The 15,194-nt window shown below is 37.0% G+C and overlaps 1 protein-coding gene across 16 annotated transcripts in view; it reads right to left on the bottom strand.

Moving 5' to 3' along the window:
• The window catches only part of DNAH8 (dynein axonemal heavy chain 8), a 219,464-nt gene that overhangs the window by 42,024 nt on the left and 162,246 nt on the right, over positions 1-15,194 (bottom strand). For 15 of the 16 annotated variants that reach the window (XM_074348632.1, XM_074348630.1, XM_074348634.1 and 12 more), the window contains 4 exons: positions 12,011-12,132; positions 11,640-11,758; positions 9,848-10,050; positions 1,942-2,015 (listed from right to left, as the gene is read on the bottom strand). In XM_074348632.1, the coding sequence (XP_074204733.1) occupies positions 1,942-2,015; positions 9,848-10,050; positions 11,640-11,758; positions 12,011-12,132 (518 nt within the window). The remainder of the gene's footprint in view (positions 1-1,941; positions 2,016-9,847; positions 10,051-11,639; positions 11,759-12,010; positions 12,133-15,194) is intronic. The other variant, XR_012501126.1, reaches the window with a different exon arrangement.

Below are 15,194 nucleotides of genomic sequence, written 5' to 3'. Positions count from 1 at the left end.
TCAGAAGAAAGGGGCAAAAAAAATGATCTCTGCGGTTGAGCAGGCATTCCCACCTTCAAGGAGGTCTGGTTAATGTATAACACAGATGCACACTAAAAGGGGAGAGAGGAGGCCCAAATGGGCAGAGAAGAGAGAACTTTATGTTTAAATTTTCTTCTCCTACCTTAAAATATAAATTTTATTTCACCAGAGGCAATGCATTTGGTGACATTTACTACCATAACACTAAACTTTATTCTGTCTTCACTCCTCCCATACATCCTTGGAACCACAAAACTTACTAACCACTTTCTAAATATTTGATAAAGCTTTCTTTAACAATATAAGTCACACAACCGTCCCTGCTCTATAAGAACATAGATTATTATCCAGACAAGATTTTGATATCCTCATATAAATGAGATCACATAAGTACGATTACCAAGTATTGAGCGCGCTCTCTCTCTCTCTCTCTCTCTCTCTCTATATATATATATACAATTAACTTAGGAAGAAAAGAGAGAATTTTATATATATATATATATATATATATACACAGAGAGAGAGAGAGAGAGAGAGAGAGAGAAAGGCTTGTATGTTATGCCTTCTACCGCAGGAGAAAATACAGCTCAGACTGGCCTAAGCAGCAAAGAGGACTTGTTGGTTTAGACAGCTGGGGTGCCTAGAGGAAGACAAACTTCATGGTTGGTCTGTATCATCATGGATCCAGTTACTTTCTGGTTCCCTGCTCTGCATTCTACAACATCAGCTTTATCCTAAATCTGGTGTCTTTCAAGTGGCAATGCGGCTGTACCTGTTCATGGGTTATTGTTTTTTTTTTCTGATAATGCCATTATTATCAATATTTATCCCACCTTAAGAAACAGAATATGGAAGTTATAAAAAAGCTAGAATTCCAAATAAGGTTAATGTGAATGCTATATTCACATGAAAAAGTTTCTCACTCATGGGAACTAAAGACATTATTTAAGGCCCAAAGTTAAACTGTCAAATCACTCAACAGAGTGAATCATTTGATCTGAATAAAAGCAATTATGTAATTGCTTAAAAATAAATATATAATTGCATATATATATATATATATATATATATATATATATAAATTAAATACAATCTATTATTGAATTTAATTAAGTGATAAAGATTAAGGCTTAGGGCATTTGAGAATTAATGACTAGCCTGAAAATTTGATGACCCAAGCAGATTTTTAGACCATTAACCCTCTCTAGTCATTAATTTCCAGAGAAAAGCTATACCAAAGTTCCTATGGACATTATGAGATCAAAAGCTTAAAAATAAACCAAGATCTTATTTTATTTTTATAAATGGTGCAATTTCCTATTGCTGCTGAAATTGCGATCTACCAAGCATTTCTCGAAAATTAATGTCCTGTGTATTTATTAGATGTGATGGAAAATATTTCTCAACATTCCATCAAGCTTGCAATTTTCAATAAAAACCATTATCAATATTTAAACATAATATCCTCAAATATTTCTTATTTGCCTGAAACTATCCATTAATGAAAAATGAAACTCTTACTTTAACCGAAAATTGAAATTTGATTGTCTCAATCTGTCACTTCTTAAGCACTATCTATTAATATTGATGGTGACATTCCAAGACTGCTAGAGCTGCATCCTTAGGAACCAGAAAGTGTGTCCACCAAATTGTCAAAAAAAAAAAAAAAAGTAGTGAAGAGAAAATGGAGCATATACTATAGAAAATGGAACAAGTATTTTGTGGGGATATCAGGGCAAACCAGCTGGGAGGTTTAAAATTCATTGGTAACCAAAGTTGATTAAATATACATTTAAAAAAAAAAAAAGAAAAATAATTATCACAGGCAGAATGCTTCACTCATCACTGTGGTAGCAAGAGGTAGACCAGATGGCCAGAGGAATGAAACTGTTGCATGAAGAATTGTCTGTTGCTATGTACCTGCTGCATTGACATCTGAATCAGCTTTCGAGCATGTATTTCTTGTCCCTGCCCCATGGAGATAGTTCTGCATTCTGTAAAATAGAAGGATCACTATGATAAAATGTAAATTCTATAATAGGGTTGGGACAAAAAATTAATTTTTGAATGGTCATAGCCTCCCTCCCTCCATGGCTTCTAAGGAGATTTTGTTATGCAAACAAGTCTGGCTTTTGGTTGTGTTGATGAGAGAAATGAGTGGAGCAGAAACTGGAGGCACCACCTGGAAAGGGAAGGGCAAGCAGAGAGAGACAAAAGGCACAACATTGGGCTTTTAGAGAGATTTGGGGTTTCTGGAGATAACAAGAGAAATATTGATGGGGAAGAGGCAGCTACAATGATATCGTAGGTATTTAGAGGGAAAGAGGATTTTTGAGGTTAGCTCTGTGTTTTGATTAGAATCTTTGGTGTTTGAGCAGATGCTTCAGTAAGGATTTAAATGGCTTTTTATTCTTATAGGATGCTAAGCTTGCAGTGTTTTCTGTCTGTCTGTTTGGGTTTTGTTTGCGTATTTGTCCATTTTCTGAGATGGAACTCGTGGCAGTTCAACCCTATTAGGGTTACATTCAGAGGCAACTGCTTCTTGGGATTAAATCACCATCTTGAAACTGAGCATGAAGAAAAAGTGGAGACCACTCCACGGTTAGAGATGTGATTATAATTCAGCAGAATATACACTATTTAGGCTCATTAGTGAATTTGATGTCCCAGGCAGAGAACCACACATGTGCCCTGTCATATGAATTCACTAAACTGAAGAAGTCTCTGAATCATGCTTGTGAAACTGGATTGGAAATTAACTTTTTAAGCAAGACTTTGCAGACTTTTAGACTTTGCAGAGTTTTAGAGGCATGATCTTTAAACCTCTAGGGGCACAGGGAAAGGGGGTCAATGGGGACACTGTGAAAGCAGTGCATGCTTTTGCCCCATTCCACTGAATCCTCAGAAAAACGAGCTGCTGTGGTTGGGCAAATAACAAGGCTGGCTTGGGAACTGCTGGTAGAGGTTACAGAGGATGGGAGAAATTTATGGAGCAGGGAGGGAAATACTTCATTCTTTTGAAAGTAGTTACTAATTTTTCCATTAATTTTACCATTTGTTGAAGAGATTGTCCTTTCCCCCCAAAAATGGTCTGGCACCCTTGTTGTAAATTGACCATAAATGAGGGGTTATTTCTGAACCTTCAATTCTATTCCATTGATATATATGCCTATCTTTATGACAGTATCATTCTGGTTTTGTTTTTTTAATGGAGGAACTGGAGATTGAACCCAGGACGTTGCACACGCTAAGCACACGCTCTACTACTGAGCTATATCCCCTCCCTCTCCATCATTCTGTCTTGATTATTGTAGCTTTGCAGCGGGTTTTGAAATCAGGAAGTGTGAGTCCTGCATTTTTGTTCTTTTTCAAGGTTGTTTTGGCTATTCTGGGTCTCACGTATTTCCAGACGTATTTTAGAGTCAGCTTGTCAATTTCCAAGAAAAAAAGCAGCTGGAATTTTGAAAGGGGTTGCTTTAAATGTATAGATCAACTTGGAGAGTATTTTCATCTTACCAATATTAAATCATCCTATCCATAAACATGGGATACCTATTTTTTATTGTTATAATCATCATCATTACTGCTGCATTTTCTCTAATTTTTTTAACTACATTTTGTAGTTTTCAATATACAAGTTTTGCACTTCTTTGTTAAATTTATCCCTAAGTATTTTTATAATACTGTAAATGGAATTACAATTAAATTCCGCTCACATTTTAAAAATCATAATTCCATTTATAATATATTTTTTTAATTTTAAAAATTGTAATTCCATTTATAATAATTTTTTTAAATTTCATTTTTGGTTTGTTCTTGCTAGTGTATAGAAAACCAGTGGGCTTTTAAATATTGATCTTATACTCTGTAATCTTACTGAACTTGTTTATTAGCCCTAGTAGTTTTTGGTGGTCTTCTTAGGATTGTCTATATGCAAAACCCTATCATTTGCAAAGTGAGATGGTTTTACTTCTTCTTTTCCAGTGTGGATGGCTTTTATTTCTTTTTCTGATCTAATTGTCCCGTCTAAAACCTCCAATACAGTGCTGAGTAGAAGTGTGAGAAGACATCCTTCTCTTCCCCCTGATCTTTGGGGGAAAATATTCATTCTTTCAACATTAAGAAAGATGTTCTCAGTGGGGTTTTGTAGGTGTCCTCATCATGTTGAAAAAGTTCCCTTCCACTCCTAGTTTGCTGAATGTTTTCATCATGAAAGAGCATTGGATTTTTCCAGTGTTTTTCTGCAACTATTGAGAGAATCACACAGTTTTTGCCCTTTATTCTATTTAATATGGTGTATTACACTGATTAATTTTCATATGTTTCACCACCCATATATTCTTGGGTTAGATCCACTTGGTCATGGTATATAATCCTTTTTTTTTCTTTTTTTATACATAATCCTTTTTATATGGTGCTGGATTTGGTTTGATAATATTTTGTTGAGGATTCCTGCTTCTAAATTCACAAGGGATACTGGCTTCCTTTTCTTGTAATGTCTTTGTCCGGACAGTAGTTGTCTCTAATAATTTGTCCATTTCATCTAGGTTATCTAATTTGTTGGCATAGTTGTTCACAGTATTACGTTATGATTTTTTTTAAAAATTTTGTCAGGTCAATGGTGATGTTCCCTGTTTCATTCCTGATTTTAGTTATCTTAGTCTTCTCTCCTTTATTCTTGGCCAGTCAAGCCAAAAGTTTGTCAATTTTGTTTATCTTTTCAAAGATGATTTTGGTTTGTCAATTCTCTTTTATATTCTCTCTTGTCTTTTTTTTTTTTTTTTGCTCAAACATTTACTATTTCCTTCCTTTTGATTGCTGTGGGTCTAGTTTGCTCTTCTTTTCCTAATTTCTTAAGATGGAAGGTTATTCATTTGCAATTTTTCTTCATTTTTAACATAGGTCAATAAATATTTGATACATTTTCTGAATGGTCCAGAGAAACTGGATTAATTGACATTAGAAAAGTGAGGAAGCTTTGCACTTGGGAAAGGAGAGGATCCCAAAGGACAGAGGCCATTGAGATAAGAGGCAGTGCAGGCTGAACTTCCAGAGAGGGTGAGGAAAGCTGCTCAGACATCATGATGGGGACTCTCAAGAGAAGGACGGATGCAGAGAGTGTTGTAGGAAGTGTTGTTTCGGCTAATGCAGCATAATTATTCTTCAGTGGATTGGGATTTGTTTTTTGTTTTTGTTTTTTTGTTTGCTTGTTTGGTTGGTTGGTTGGTTTTTTTGGCTTGTTGGTTATATTTGAGAGACTTTAGTAAGATTTCAGTTGTTTTTCTATTCCTTTCCAAAATTAGGCTTGAGTCTCTTTTACTTTTCCTTTTTCTTTTTTAAAAAAACTTCAAAAAATCTAATTAAGTAATACATGTTTATAGTGAAAGCTTTGGAAGATACAGGAGAGTCTAAAGAAGAAAATGAAGATCACCAATATTCCTCCTTAGAGGTCTTCATTCTAACCTTTTTCGTATGCACAATCTGCAGTCACTTACCCGCATTTCAAAATTCAAAACATTCTGAAAACTCACAGTTTTGCTACAAAATCATTTTGGTGGCAAAAGCTGACCTGAATGGATAAGAGGCTATTTACAGTCTCTATTTATCCCTATCTTTATGAATATTAATAATTTCATCTGCAGTGTATTATATATGAAATACTATCTTTCTAAAAGCTGGAAAATTCTAATTTCTACAATGTATCTGACCCAAGGGCTTTGAATAAAAGATGTAGGCCTATCGATATTAAAAAATTATATATGTATAAGAATGCATATACATGTCATTTTATAGCTCTACTTTGAAAAAGTATGTTGTGACTATTTTATTGTCATTAAATACTATTGGGAAAAGTTTTTAATGGCGGCACAATGTTCCATCATGCTGATGCATTCCTGTCCATTCAGACACTACCCTTCTGTATATTTAAAACATTTTCAATCTTTCAATATTATAAATAGTACTAGATTGAACATCCTTGTATATGTATCTTGATGTGTATTTCTCAATTTGTTTTTATGAGAAATTTGTACATGTAGAATGGTTGGGACAAAGCACACAAATATTTTAAAGATTCATTATATATATATATATACACACACACACATATTCCTGGATTCCTAGAACTCCACCCTGTTACCTAATCACCAACCAATCGGAAGAAAGTCACACACCTTGCAGTCCTCAACCCAAATTTTGCCTTTAAAAACTCTTGCCCACAAAATCGTTGGGGAGTTTGGGTCTTCTGAGGATGAGCCTCCCATATTCCTAACCTGACCCTTGCAGTAAACCTTTCTCCCTTGCAATAAACTTTTCTTTGCTCCAAACTCCGGTGTTTCGGTTGGTTTGGACTCACTGTGTGATGGGCCCAGGAACTTGGATTCGACAACAGTTTGTGCTTTAATTTTATTTATGATGCTTTTGACACACAGAAGTTTTAAAACTTCATCCAGTCAAACAATCTTTTCCTCTGGCTTTGGGCTCTAGTATTATGATTAAGAAAATCTTAGCTACCTCAATAGTATCAATATATTCTTCTTATTCTTTTATAGTTTAGTTTAAATCATTAAAATGTATGTTAGAGTTTAATGTGAGGTAAAATTCTTTCTTTTTTTCTAAAGTTGACCTGCTATCCCAGCACTGTTTACTGACTAATCCATTTTCTTCCACTGATTTGAAATGTGAATCTTATCGCAGGCTAAGCTATTGTATATGCTAGAGTCTAACTTGGGGCCTTTCATTTTTCTTTATTGATCTGTTTACTCTGAGCTAGTCTACACTGACTAAATTATTGCCATTTGATAAAGTTTAAAAAATCTGATGGTGCCTGTTCCCATTATTCTTTTTCCTTTTCAAGCTTTCTTGGTTATTCTTGTCCATTTATTGTTCTAGATGATCTAAGATCTCTCTATTAACCAATTAGGGAAAAGATGCTGTTGGAATTTCCATTAGACTTGCATTCAATTTATAGATTAATTTAGAGACTATTGACATCTTTACAATATTGAATCTTTATACTGAGGCATGTGGTTTTAACTCTCCATTTATTCTATCCTACTTTCATGTCTCTAGGAAAGTTTTATAGTTCTCTTCTAATAGTTATTTTAAAGATTGTTTCTCAGTTTTACTTTTATTGCTACAGTGAATGAGATTTTTACATTTTACTTTCTAAGAATGTTCCACTGATTTTTTTAAAAAATTTATTCTTATTGGACTATCTTGTTAAATCTAATAGTTTTTCAGTTGATTCATTTGTGTTCGTTAGTTAGACAATTACACTGAGAGTAATGATAATTTTTGTCCCTCCTTACCAGTAGTTTCCATTTTTTATAATTCTTACAATACATTAGCTAGACCCTCCACAGCAATACTAAGTGAGAGTGGTGACAGCAGAATCTTTATCTTGTTTCTGACTTTAACGGGCATGTCTCTAGTTGTTCACCAGGAAGCATAATGTTGTTTGAAGTTCATATTCATTACCATATTGATATAATATTCTTCTAGTCCCACTTTTTAAAAGCCAAATACAAATGGTGAATTTTTATAAAATGCCTTTTTAGCACTTATCAAGGTAATTATATGAAATAACTTATGGAAATGTCTTTCACTTATTGCTATGATGAGATTTCTTAATACTGTCTCTTTCTCAGATGTATCCATGCATCCTACTTTGTCAAGGCACATTATTATTTTTTGCATGTTATTTTAATGTTACACTGAATTCTTCTTGCTTGCATTTTGGTTAAGGTCCTTATATTTATATCAGTAAGTAGGATCAATCTGTGGTTTTCTTTCTTTTTTACAGTGACTATCTTGGTCTGTTTTTGATATCAAGATAATGCTGTTCCCTTAAAGGGAAAACGTACCTCTTTTCTATGCTCTGGAATGGAATATAGCATGCAAAGGACTTACCAAAAAAATCATCCAAGCCCAGAGCCTTCGCTGAGGTAGTAATTTTAAAAACTTCTGGCTTCTGATTTTTCTCATCTTAATTATTGGTCTATTCAGGTTTTTCAACCTTTTCTGAGAAATTTTTATAAATTTGTATTTTTCTACAATGTTATCCATTTCAAAGAGATTTTAAAGATTAATGCCATCATTATGTACCGTTCTCTTACTACTTAAATTTTTTCACCTGTATACATTGTTATACTCATCTTCTCATTCCTACTTTGTATATTTGTGGGTTTGTATTTTATTTGTTTGTTCTCTTTCATTTGTGTTTGGATTCTGTTTTCAAACCCATCCTTCCTCCAGGACCCCTTTCTCACTTCACCCGGGCTCCTAGTAGGGTTTTCTCATGCTAAATCTATCTCTTTTCTCCCTCTTTCCCAGGCACTCAGTGCTTTTGTGCAGAATTTATTTGCTCCAAATTTTTCATTGCAGAGTCTGACAAGTTCCATAGTGAGAAGTTCTCCTTCTCTTTTCTACATTTACTTGATCCAGTCCTACTCCTCAAGTCGCTGTCAGGTAACTGGTTAATTCATCCACTAAAGGCAGTGAGTGGGAATGAAAGAGAAAAACACTGAAGGTGGTTAATGAGACTTAACCATGAGCACCTGCCAATGGAATCTAGTAGCTCTTTGCATTGGGTATCAGTGTTCAGACAGAAGAAAGCGGCCATTCTAACTGAGTCATAAAGGACACAAATCGGTGTAGAGACAATTAACAGATCAAAGTCAGATAAGAAAGACAGAGTGAACACAGACCATGCTAACATCAGCTAAGGGTTTACAGTAACTTCTTAGTGCAGAGGGACATGCAGCAAATACTGGAAGATAATTAAATTGATTTACATCATGTTTATGTTAACTAGATATAAAACTCAAGTTTTATTTCATAGAGTAGATTTAGTGATTCATAATCAATCACTTTTATAATCTTTATAAAGACATAAGTGATTAACCCTATGAGGCATGGATATACAGATCTGAACCTGGAAGACTGCAAATGGCAATTCTAGTAACATTCAGATTTTCAGAGGATGAAGAGTAAACCGCCCTCCTGTAAACAGCCATCCTATCAGAGATGGATGCTCTCCGCATCAGGCGAGTCCTTGTCCTTCAGTCCTGCTGACTCAGCCATTGCTCTCACAACTTATGTGTTTATAACTCCTCGCCCTGCCTCCTCCTCCTAGAATAACTTTCCTTCTCTCTCCCACAATTCCACCTGTAAAATGTTATCTATTTCTCAGATCCTACTCAACATATTAGCAATGTGGTGCTTTCCCCTAGATCCTGTGCAGTTTGAGTAGCTCTGGATCTTGTCATCGGGTGTGACTACATAACTCTGTTACAGCTGCTGTCATGGTGTCTTCTATTACCTGTTTACACGTCTGTCTTTCCCAGCTACTTTGTAGCTATCTCTCAGCTCCCTGAATCTAGCACACTGCTTGTACTAAGGGGTTATAGAATGAAAGCATGAATGGATAAATCCCTAAATTACTATGCATTACAATAAAATGGTTACAGTTTTCCAATTTGTGACAAAATAGACTTTGCTGTAATTTTGTATAGACACGGCAATAAAATTTGCTCCCGTATGTTCATTCTTGCTAGTCCACTATCTGTGTAGTACGGAAATCTGCTTACAACTTAAAAAAAAATCAGTATATAGTAGATGAGTGTGTTCCTCTCTGCACAAAGATATTTATATCATACTCTCATTCTAGGAGAAATGAAAAGGGAAGAAGGAGGAAGCAGTATGATATTTTTCTAACTCAGTTTTGTGCGTATATTTATAATAATCAGCTAAAAAAAACTATGAAAGGCAAAATCTGAAGCAAAAGTACAGAGGTTTGCTAAATTTCATAGATTGCTGATCATACCCAGCTTCAGTTTCTTGGCCAACGCGTCGATCTGAATTGTGGGATCAGATCCCATGGACAGTAAACATATCAGAGGTGTCCGTGTATCACTTTCTTCCCAGGTTTTCTCCAGATTTAAGATAACTGGTTCTGTGTACTTTTCTTCCAAAGACTCTGCAATGTATTTTCTTGCCTGAAAAACAGTACGGTCTGGGCACCAAGACCTAGAAATGCACACAAGTTAGAGGAAATAAACTCAGGGTTTTTTTTTTTTTAATTCTATCTAATTCTAGGCACATAAAGAACATGGAGTTAATTAACACAGAGGTAACAAGCTAATCCTCCTTTAGGCAGAGGCATAAGAGGGATGGCAAGGTTTTCTATCCCTGGGGGAGTGTAAGTTTAATCATGTGGTTTTGACGCACTGGCAAGGAGCAGGACAGAGCCAGTCTAGGCAGTTGACTTAGAAGTCAACTGATCCAAGTGTTTCATTTTCAGAAGTAGCAGCAACTACTCTATAGCTTTAACTAATTTTCTTTTTTCTTTTAAACAATGATTATCCTTAGTAACTAGGCTATCAGCCTCATGTAAGCAATTCCTCATTCAAACTAACACACAGGAACACATTCATTCTTTGACAATCATTTACAGAGTGACTCCTTCACGTTGGTCCCACTCTTGGTGCAGGGCACTCAGCAGGGACACAAGGGAGAGGTGGCCTCTGTCAGCTCCAGTACATGATGGGGGCCGACCTGCTGCACACTCTGGGGTTCTGCAGTCTCCAGGGGGACATCAGCGCGCCAAAGGTGTCAGAAGGAGCTTGATCAGCAAGAATTTATTGAATCCCATCTGTGTAGCCTGCACTGTAGCACATTCTATACACCAGGACATGAAATAAATGTCGTTTGATACTTTTAGATCACAGACAAGCTCTGCAGATTCTTACTTGCTAGCAGATTACACTATTCATTTGACATAGATTAATTTTTAAATGATGGATAAGAGATAAGAGACATCTGTTCCAATAAAAACAAGTAGCTCTTTCCCACTCACTGGGTCACGAGGCCCCAGTCGCTGATCGCTCTGATTGCTCTCCAAGAGTTAGAGCATGCAGGAAACAACTTCTTCTAAGAAAAAACTCACGGATATCACATTAAGGGAAGACAAAAACTACTCCAAAATAATCCTACATCTTTTTGTTATCCTTTTGGTGGTTTCATCTCACCCAACTGCATCCTCCTGCCTTGCCCACCAAACACATACCCACCCCCGCTCATACACACTATCTTCCAGTACAGAAGCCCTCTTTGAGCTATTGCAACCTGAGAAAATGTGAAAGGTGAGAAGGAAAAGAAAAGAAAAGGAAGAATGCTCTTCCTCAATATCAATTTCAAACTTCTGCTTCCATTTTAACAGCCAAAAAAACACTTATACAACATTTCAATAGCACAGTATTCTTGGTTTTAGCTTAAAAACAAATTGCTTTGTAATTTTGTGAGATCCATTCTTTTTAACAAGTAAATTCAACAATTAATGATTCACTCAATGGTAAATGAGCCAAGTGAATTGTAAAAGTATATCTTTCTCTGTTTTGCTAAAAGCACTATCACTAATACGTTGTCAAAATATACCCTTCACCATTTCATTTGCTTGTTAAGGAACCAAAGAATTGCCATCCAAAACTTCAAACTGGAAGCACACATATTTATTACAGTAACTACTGGGACATAGTGAAGTAAACTCACTGAGGTGGAATCTGTAATTTGACACTACGATGAGTGATGCTTCTAGTTCTGATAACACCTATTCTCACCTGATAAGTAAAAGTTTGCGGCAGGTATCTAGCGAGTCGTTGTATCCGTCAGGGATGATTTCCTCCTCTGGAGCATCTTTATCAAACCAGCTTTTCCATCCCTTCTCATTACGAGATATCTAAAGCAAACACGCTAATTAGCAAGCCTCAGGAATATATCCAATTAAAATTGAATAACCTAAGAAGGTTATTCTTTATAAGGCAGATAACTTTTTAAACATAACCACAGTGTTTACATTTAGAGCCTAAAGCTACCCTACTGTGGTGACTTCTTTGGGTGAAGGATTTGTCACCAGGAGGCCCCAGTTTAAAAGGCCCAGGTAGGTGTGCTTGGGTTTACAGGTCTGTACTCTTTCCCAGCCCTTTATTACCTGGTTCATAATTTCTGCAAATTGCGGAAGTTTACTCAGTTCCACAAGATTCAGCCAGGTCATATCGAGGATCCAGCGGAATGGTTTGGGAGGGCAGGCTTTCAGATCCAGGGCTGCTCCCCCTGAGGAAAGGCATCAGTGGGAATCAGGTCAGTTTGTGCTCGGTTTTTCAGAAATTTATTTTCCAAATAATAAAATGAGATAAGCATATTATAGGGAAAAAGTGGGAAAATTGGAAAATAATCACATTACAGAAAATGAGGTTATCTTTTTTTGGTACGGTTTCTTCCAGTCTTAGTGATTTATATCATCTTATACAGATAGTAACTCCCTGTCATTTTTCCCTGCAAAGAATTTTTCTCTGGTGGTTGCAGATGTTTGCTTTTTATTGTTTTTTTTAACCATCTGAAATTTACAATTTTGATATCAATGAATATAGGTTGATCTTTTCACGTATGATTTTAAAAATCACTTCTCAGTCATCACTCCTCCAGAAGTTTAATATTTAATACTATTTTTTACCAGGTTAAAAAGATGGATAGATGGGTAGGGGGAGGGAGGGAGGGAAAGAGAAGAGCAGTATAACACATCGGTGGGTTTTTAAAGGGGTAATCAATGCTCAAACCATTTGTTCACTCATTTACTCAACAAATATTCTCTGAGCCACCTCTATCCAGCGTATTCCAGGCACTGGGGATAAAGCAGAGGAAACCGAACAAGTGGAGGATGTGAGTGATAGCACTTGTTTGTATTTTGAAGCAGATCACAAGTCAAATGAGCACATCCAAGACATGTGATTATATCTTGAATTTCAAAATTCCTCTGCTGCATGTCTTTCTTTAGTAATGTTTTATCATAATAATGCCAGCTCTGTAGTTTAATTCAGATGTATGCAAAACAGCGGTTCTTGACCTTTTAAGTCTCATAATCCTCCTGAAGAACTCATCAAATCCCTCCGCTTCACCTATCAACCCTTGGGCACAAACGGAGATGGTGAGGGGATGGAGGGGATGCAGGTCTCTGCTCTCCCCTCCAGCGTCTTCCTGAGAAGGTGAACAAGCCAAGGTCCTCCTTTCATGTCAACCCTTTAGCTCCACCATGGGGTCAGGGGCTTTCAGTGCCACAATGCTTTTAGAAGGTGTAAACCTTCTTCCACCAACACCACGCACCACCCTTTACCCCCAGCAACCCTAGGAAAGAGAAAGCCTTATTCTAGCACCATTTCTGCTAACACTGAGTTTACTGTGGGAGAGGCAAGGCCTAGAGAAAGTCACCTGCAGATTTAAGGGATTCTGTTCCTCTAACACAGAGACAGACTCGTCCCTTTTCTTCTTGGTTGTTTCCAGAAAAGAAAAATGATTTCACGTGACCATACACTTCAAAGACATCAGGAGAGGCCATTTAACCTACATCAGTGTTTCCAACGCATCATGCACCTAAACTAACCCAGAACAGTCACAGCCCACCCTACTCCTCCATATATCCTGGCTCTGCCATTTGCTAGCTGCACAAACCTGGACAAAGAACTCAATTTCTCTCAGTTCCCTTTCCTGTCAAATGGGTGTAATAATAGAATCCACTGGCTGTGGACTGTGGCTATGAAGATTAAATGAATTAATGTATGTAGAAAGCTAACAACAGTCTTGGCCCACAATAGGAGCTATGTAATCATTAGCTCTTATTTTGACATTAACTCCCTTGTTTTGGAAGACTCGGGTCCAATCCAACCTGTAAGGCAAGAGAAGACCCCCTAAGGTGTCTTTTTGTCCATGGTTTATGACAAAAGAAAGATGGTATCTTTCTAAAATAACCAGGCAGGGGAAATAGGTATATCAATTACTCTATAACACAGGAGTGCCCCTGGTATCTGTTTCATTTTTCAAAGTGTTCTGACATTCTTGCTTGAAGAAGAAAGTCAAAGGCACCTTCCATATATTGCAGAAAATAAGCAGAAATTGATACAGAGGGAGTCACTCTTGGGAAATCAAACATTTCTGTTATGATAAATAAGTCTTTCTTCTTTCTCCCTTAACTATTGAGTTCAAAATGATAAAAAAAAAATCTAAGGGCCATATTTGTTAACTTTATAAAAAACATTAAAAACAAAGTCTTATCATCTTTAAAAAAATAGTTTGGTCAAAATGTAAGCCAGTTCAAAACTAATATAAACTGTACAATAAATCAGCTTTGATTTTTTAAAAACCTTTTACTGCTGTGCTGACTGTACTTCTGACAATCAACCTATCGTAAAATTCCAAATTAATCTTCTAAAGCATTGCTCTGCTCATGCTACTTCCCTGCTCATAAAGCATTCAATGGCTCCCTATTGCCAACAAAATTAAATCCAAACTCCTGACTGACCCTCCTAAACCTATACAATCTGGTTCTCCCTGACTCTCCAGTTTTATGAAATGGGGTCATAGATGTGCTCTAACCACAACCCAGATGTGCAGCCTTCTTTATTTTCTGTGACAAATCAAATCCTCCTCATAAATTCCCTCCCCACAGTGTTGCTGTGTGTCTCAGTCTCCTCTGATTTACACACTTTCTCTCAAAGCATCCAGTCTCTTTCAGGGAATAGCTCTGGCTTGGCTAGGTGTGCTGGGTGAGGAGAGGGGTGGGGTGGGTTTGTGACTTGATGGGGATGATGACTCAGATCTGCAGGCTGCCCCCTATCCCCTACTTGTCTCAGTCCCAGGCTGGGATCCTCTGAGCTATGACCAATCCTACCTGAACTACCGGGGCCTTGGGTTGCTATCCACAGAGGCTGGTCCTTTGTCTCTAGTTACAGAGTTCCCTTGCCTTACAGCTTCTTAGTTTGGACCCCAGGCCCTCGCTGTGCACCAGCCCTCTCAGCATTTCCATATCCACACTCCTGCCTGCCCAATTTATCCATCTACCCACCCCCGTCTGCCAGTGCTGCAATGCAGATTCCATGCTGGATGTGGCTCTGAGCAGAACGCAGGGGAAGCTCCTACCTGGTTGAGTGCCCGGAACCCTCTTCCATCCGCCCTTCTTTTCCCCAGTTATCTTCATCTGCATTAGGAGATTGTTATTTCTCTTAAAACAATGTCTGGTTTATCCGTGTATCCCAAACACTGCTAGTATGGTGGGTTTGCACAGTATGTGCTCAGTAAGTACTTGTTTACTTGAATTGAATGAAAATACCACACTTCTGTCTTCT

This window comes from Camelus bactrianus, chromosome 20, assembly GCF_048773025.1.
Source record: "Camelus bactrianus isolate YW-2024 breed Bactrian camel chromosome 20, ASM4877302v1, whole genome shotgun sequence".
Taxonomy (NCBI): Eukaryota; Metazoa; Chordata; class Mammalia; order Artiodactyla; family Camelidae; genus Camelus; species Camelus bactrianus.
The sequence above is the reverse complement of the archived record's forward strand: the minus strand, read 5'-3'. Positions and strand labels throughout refer to the sequence as shown.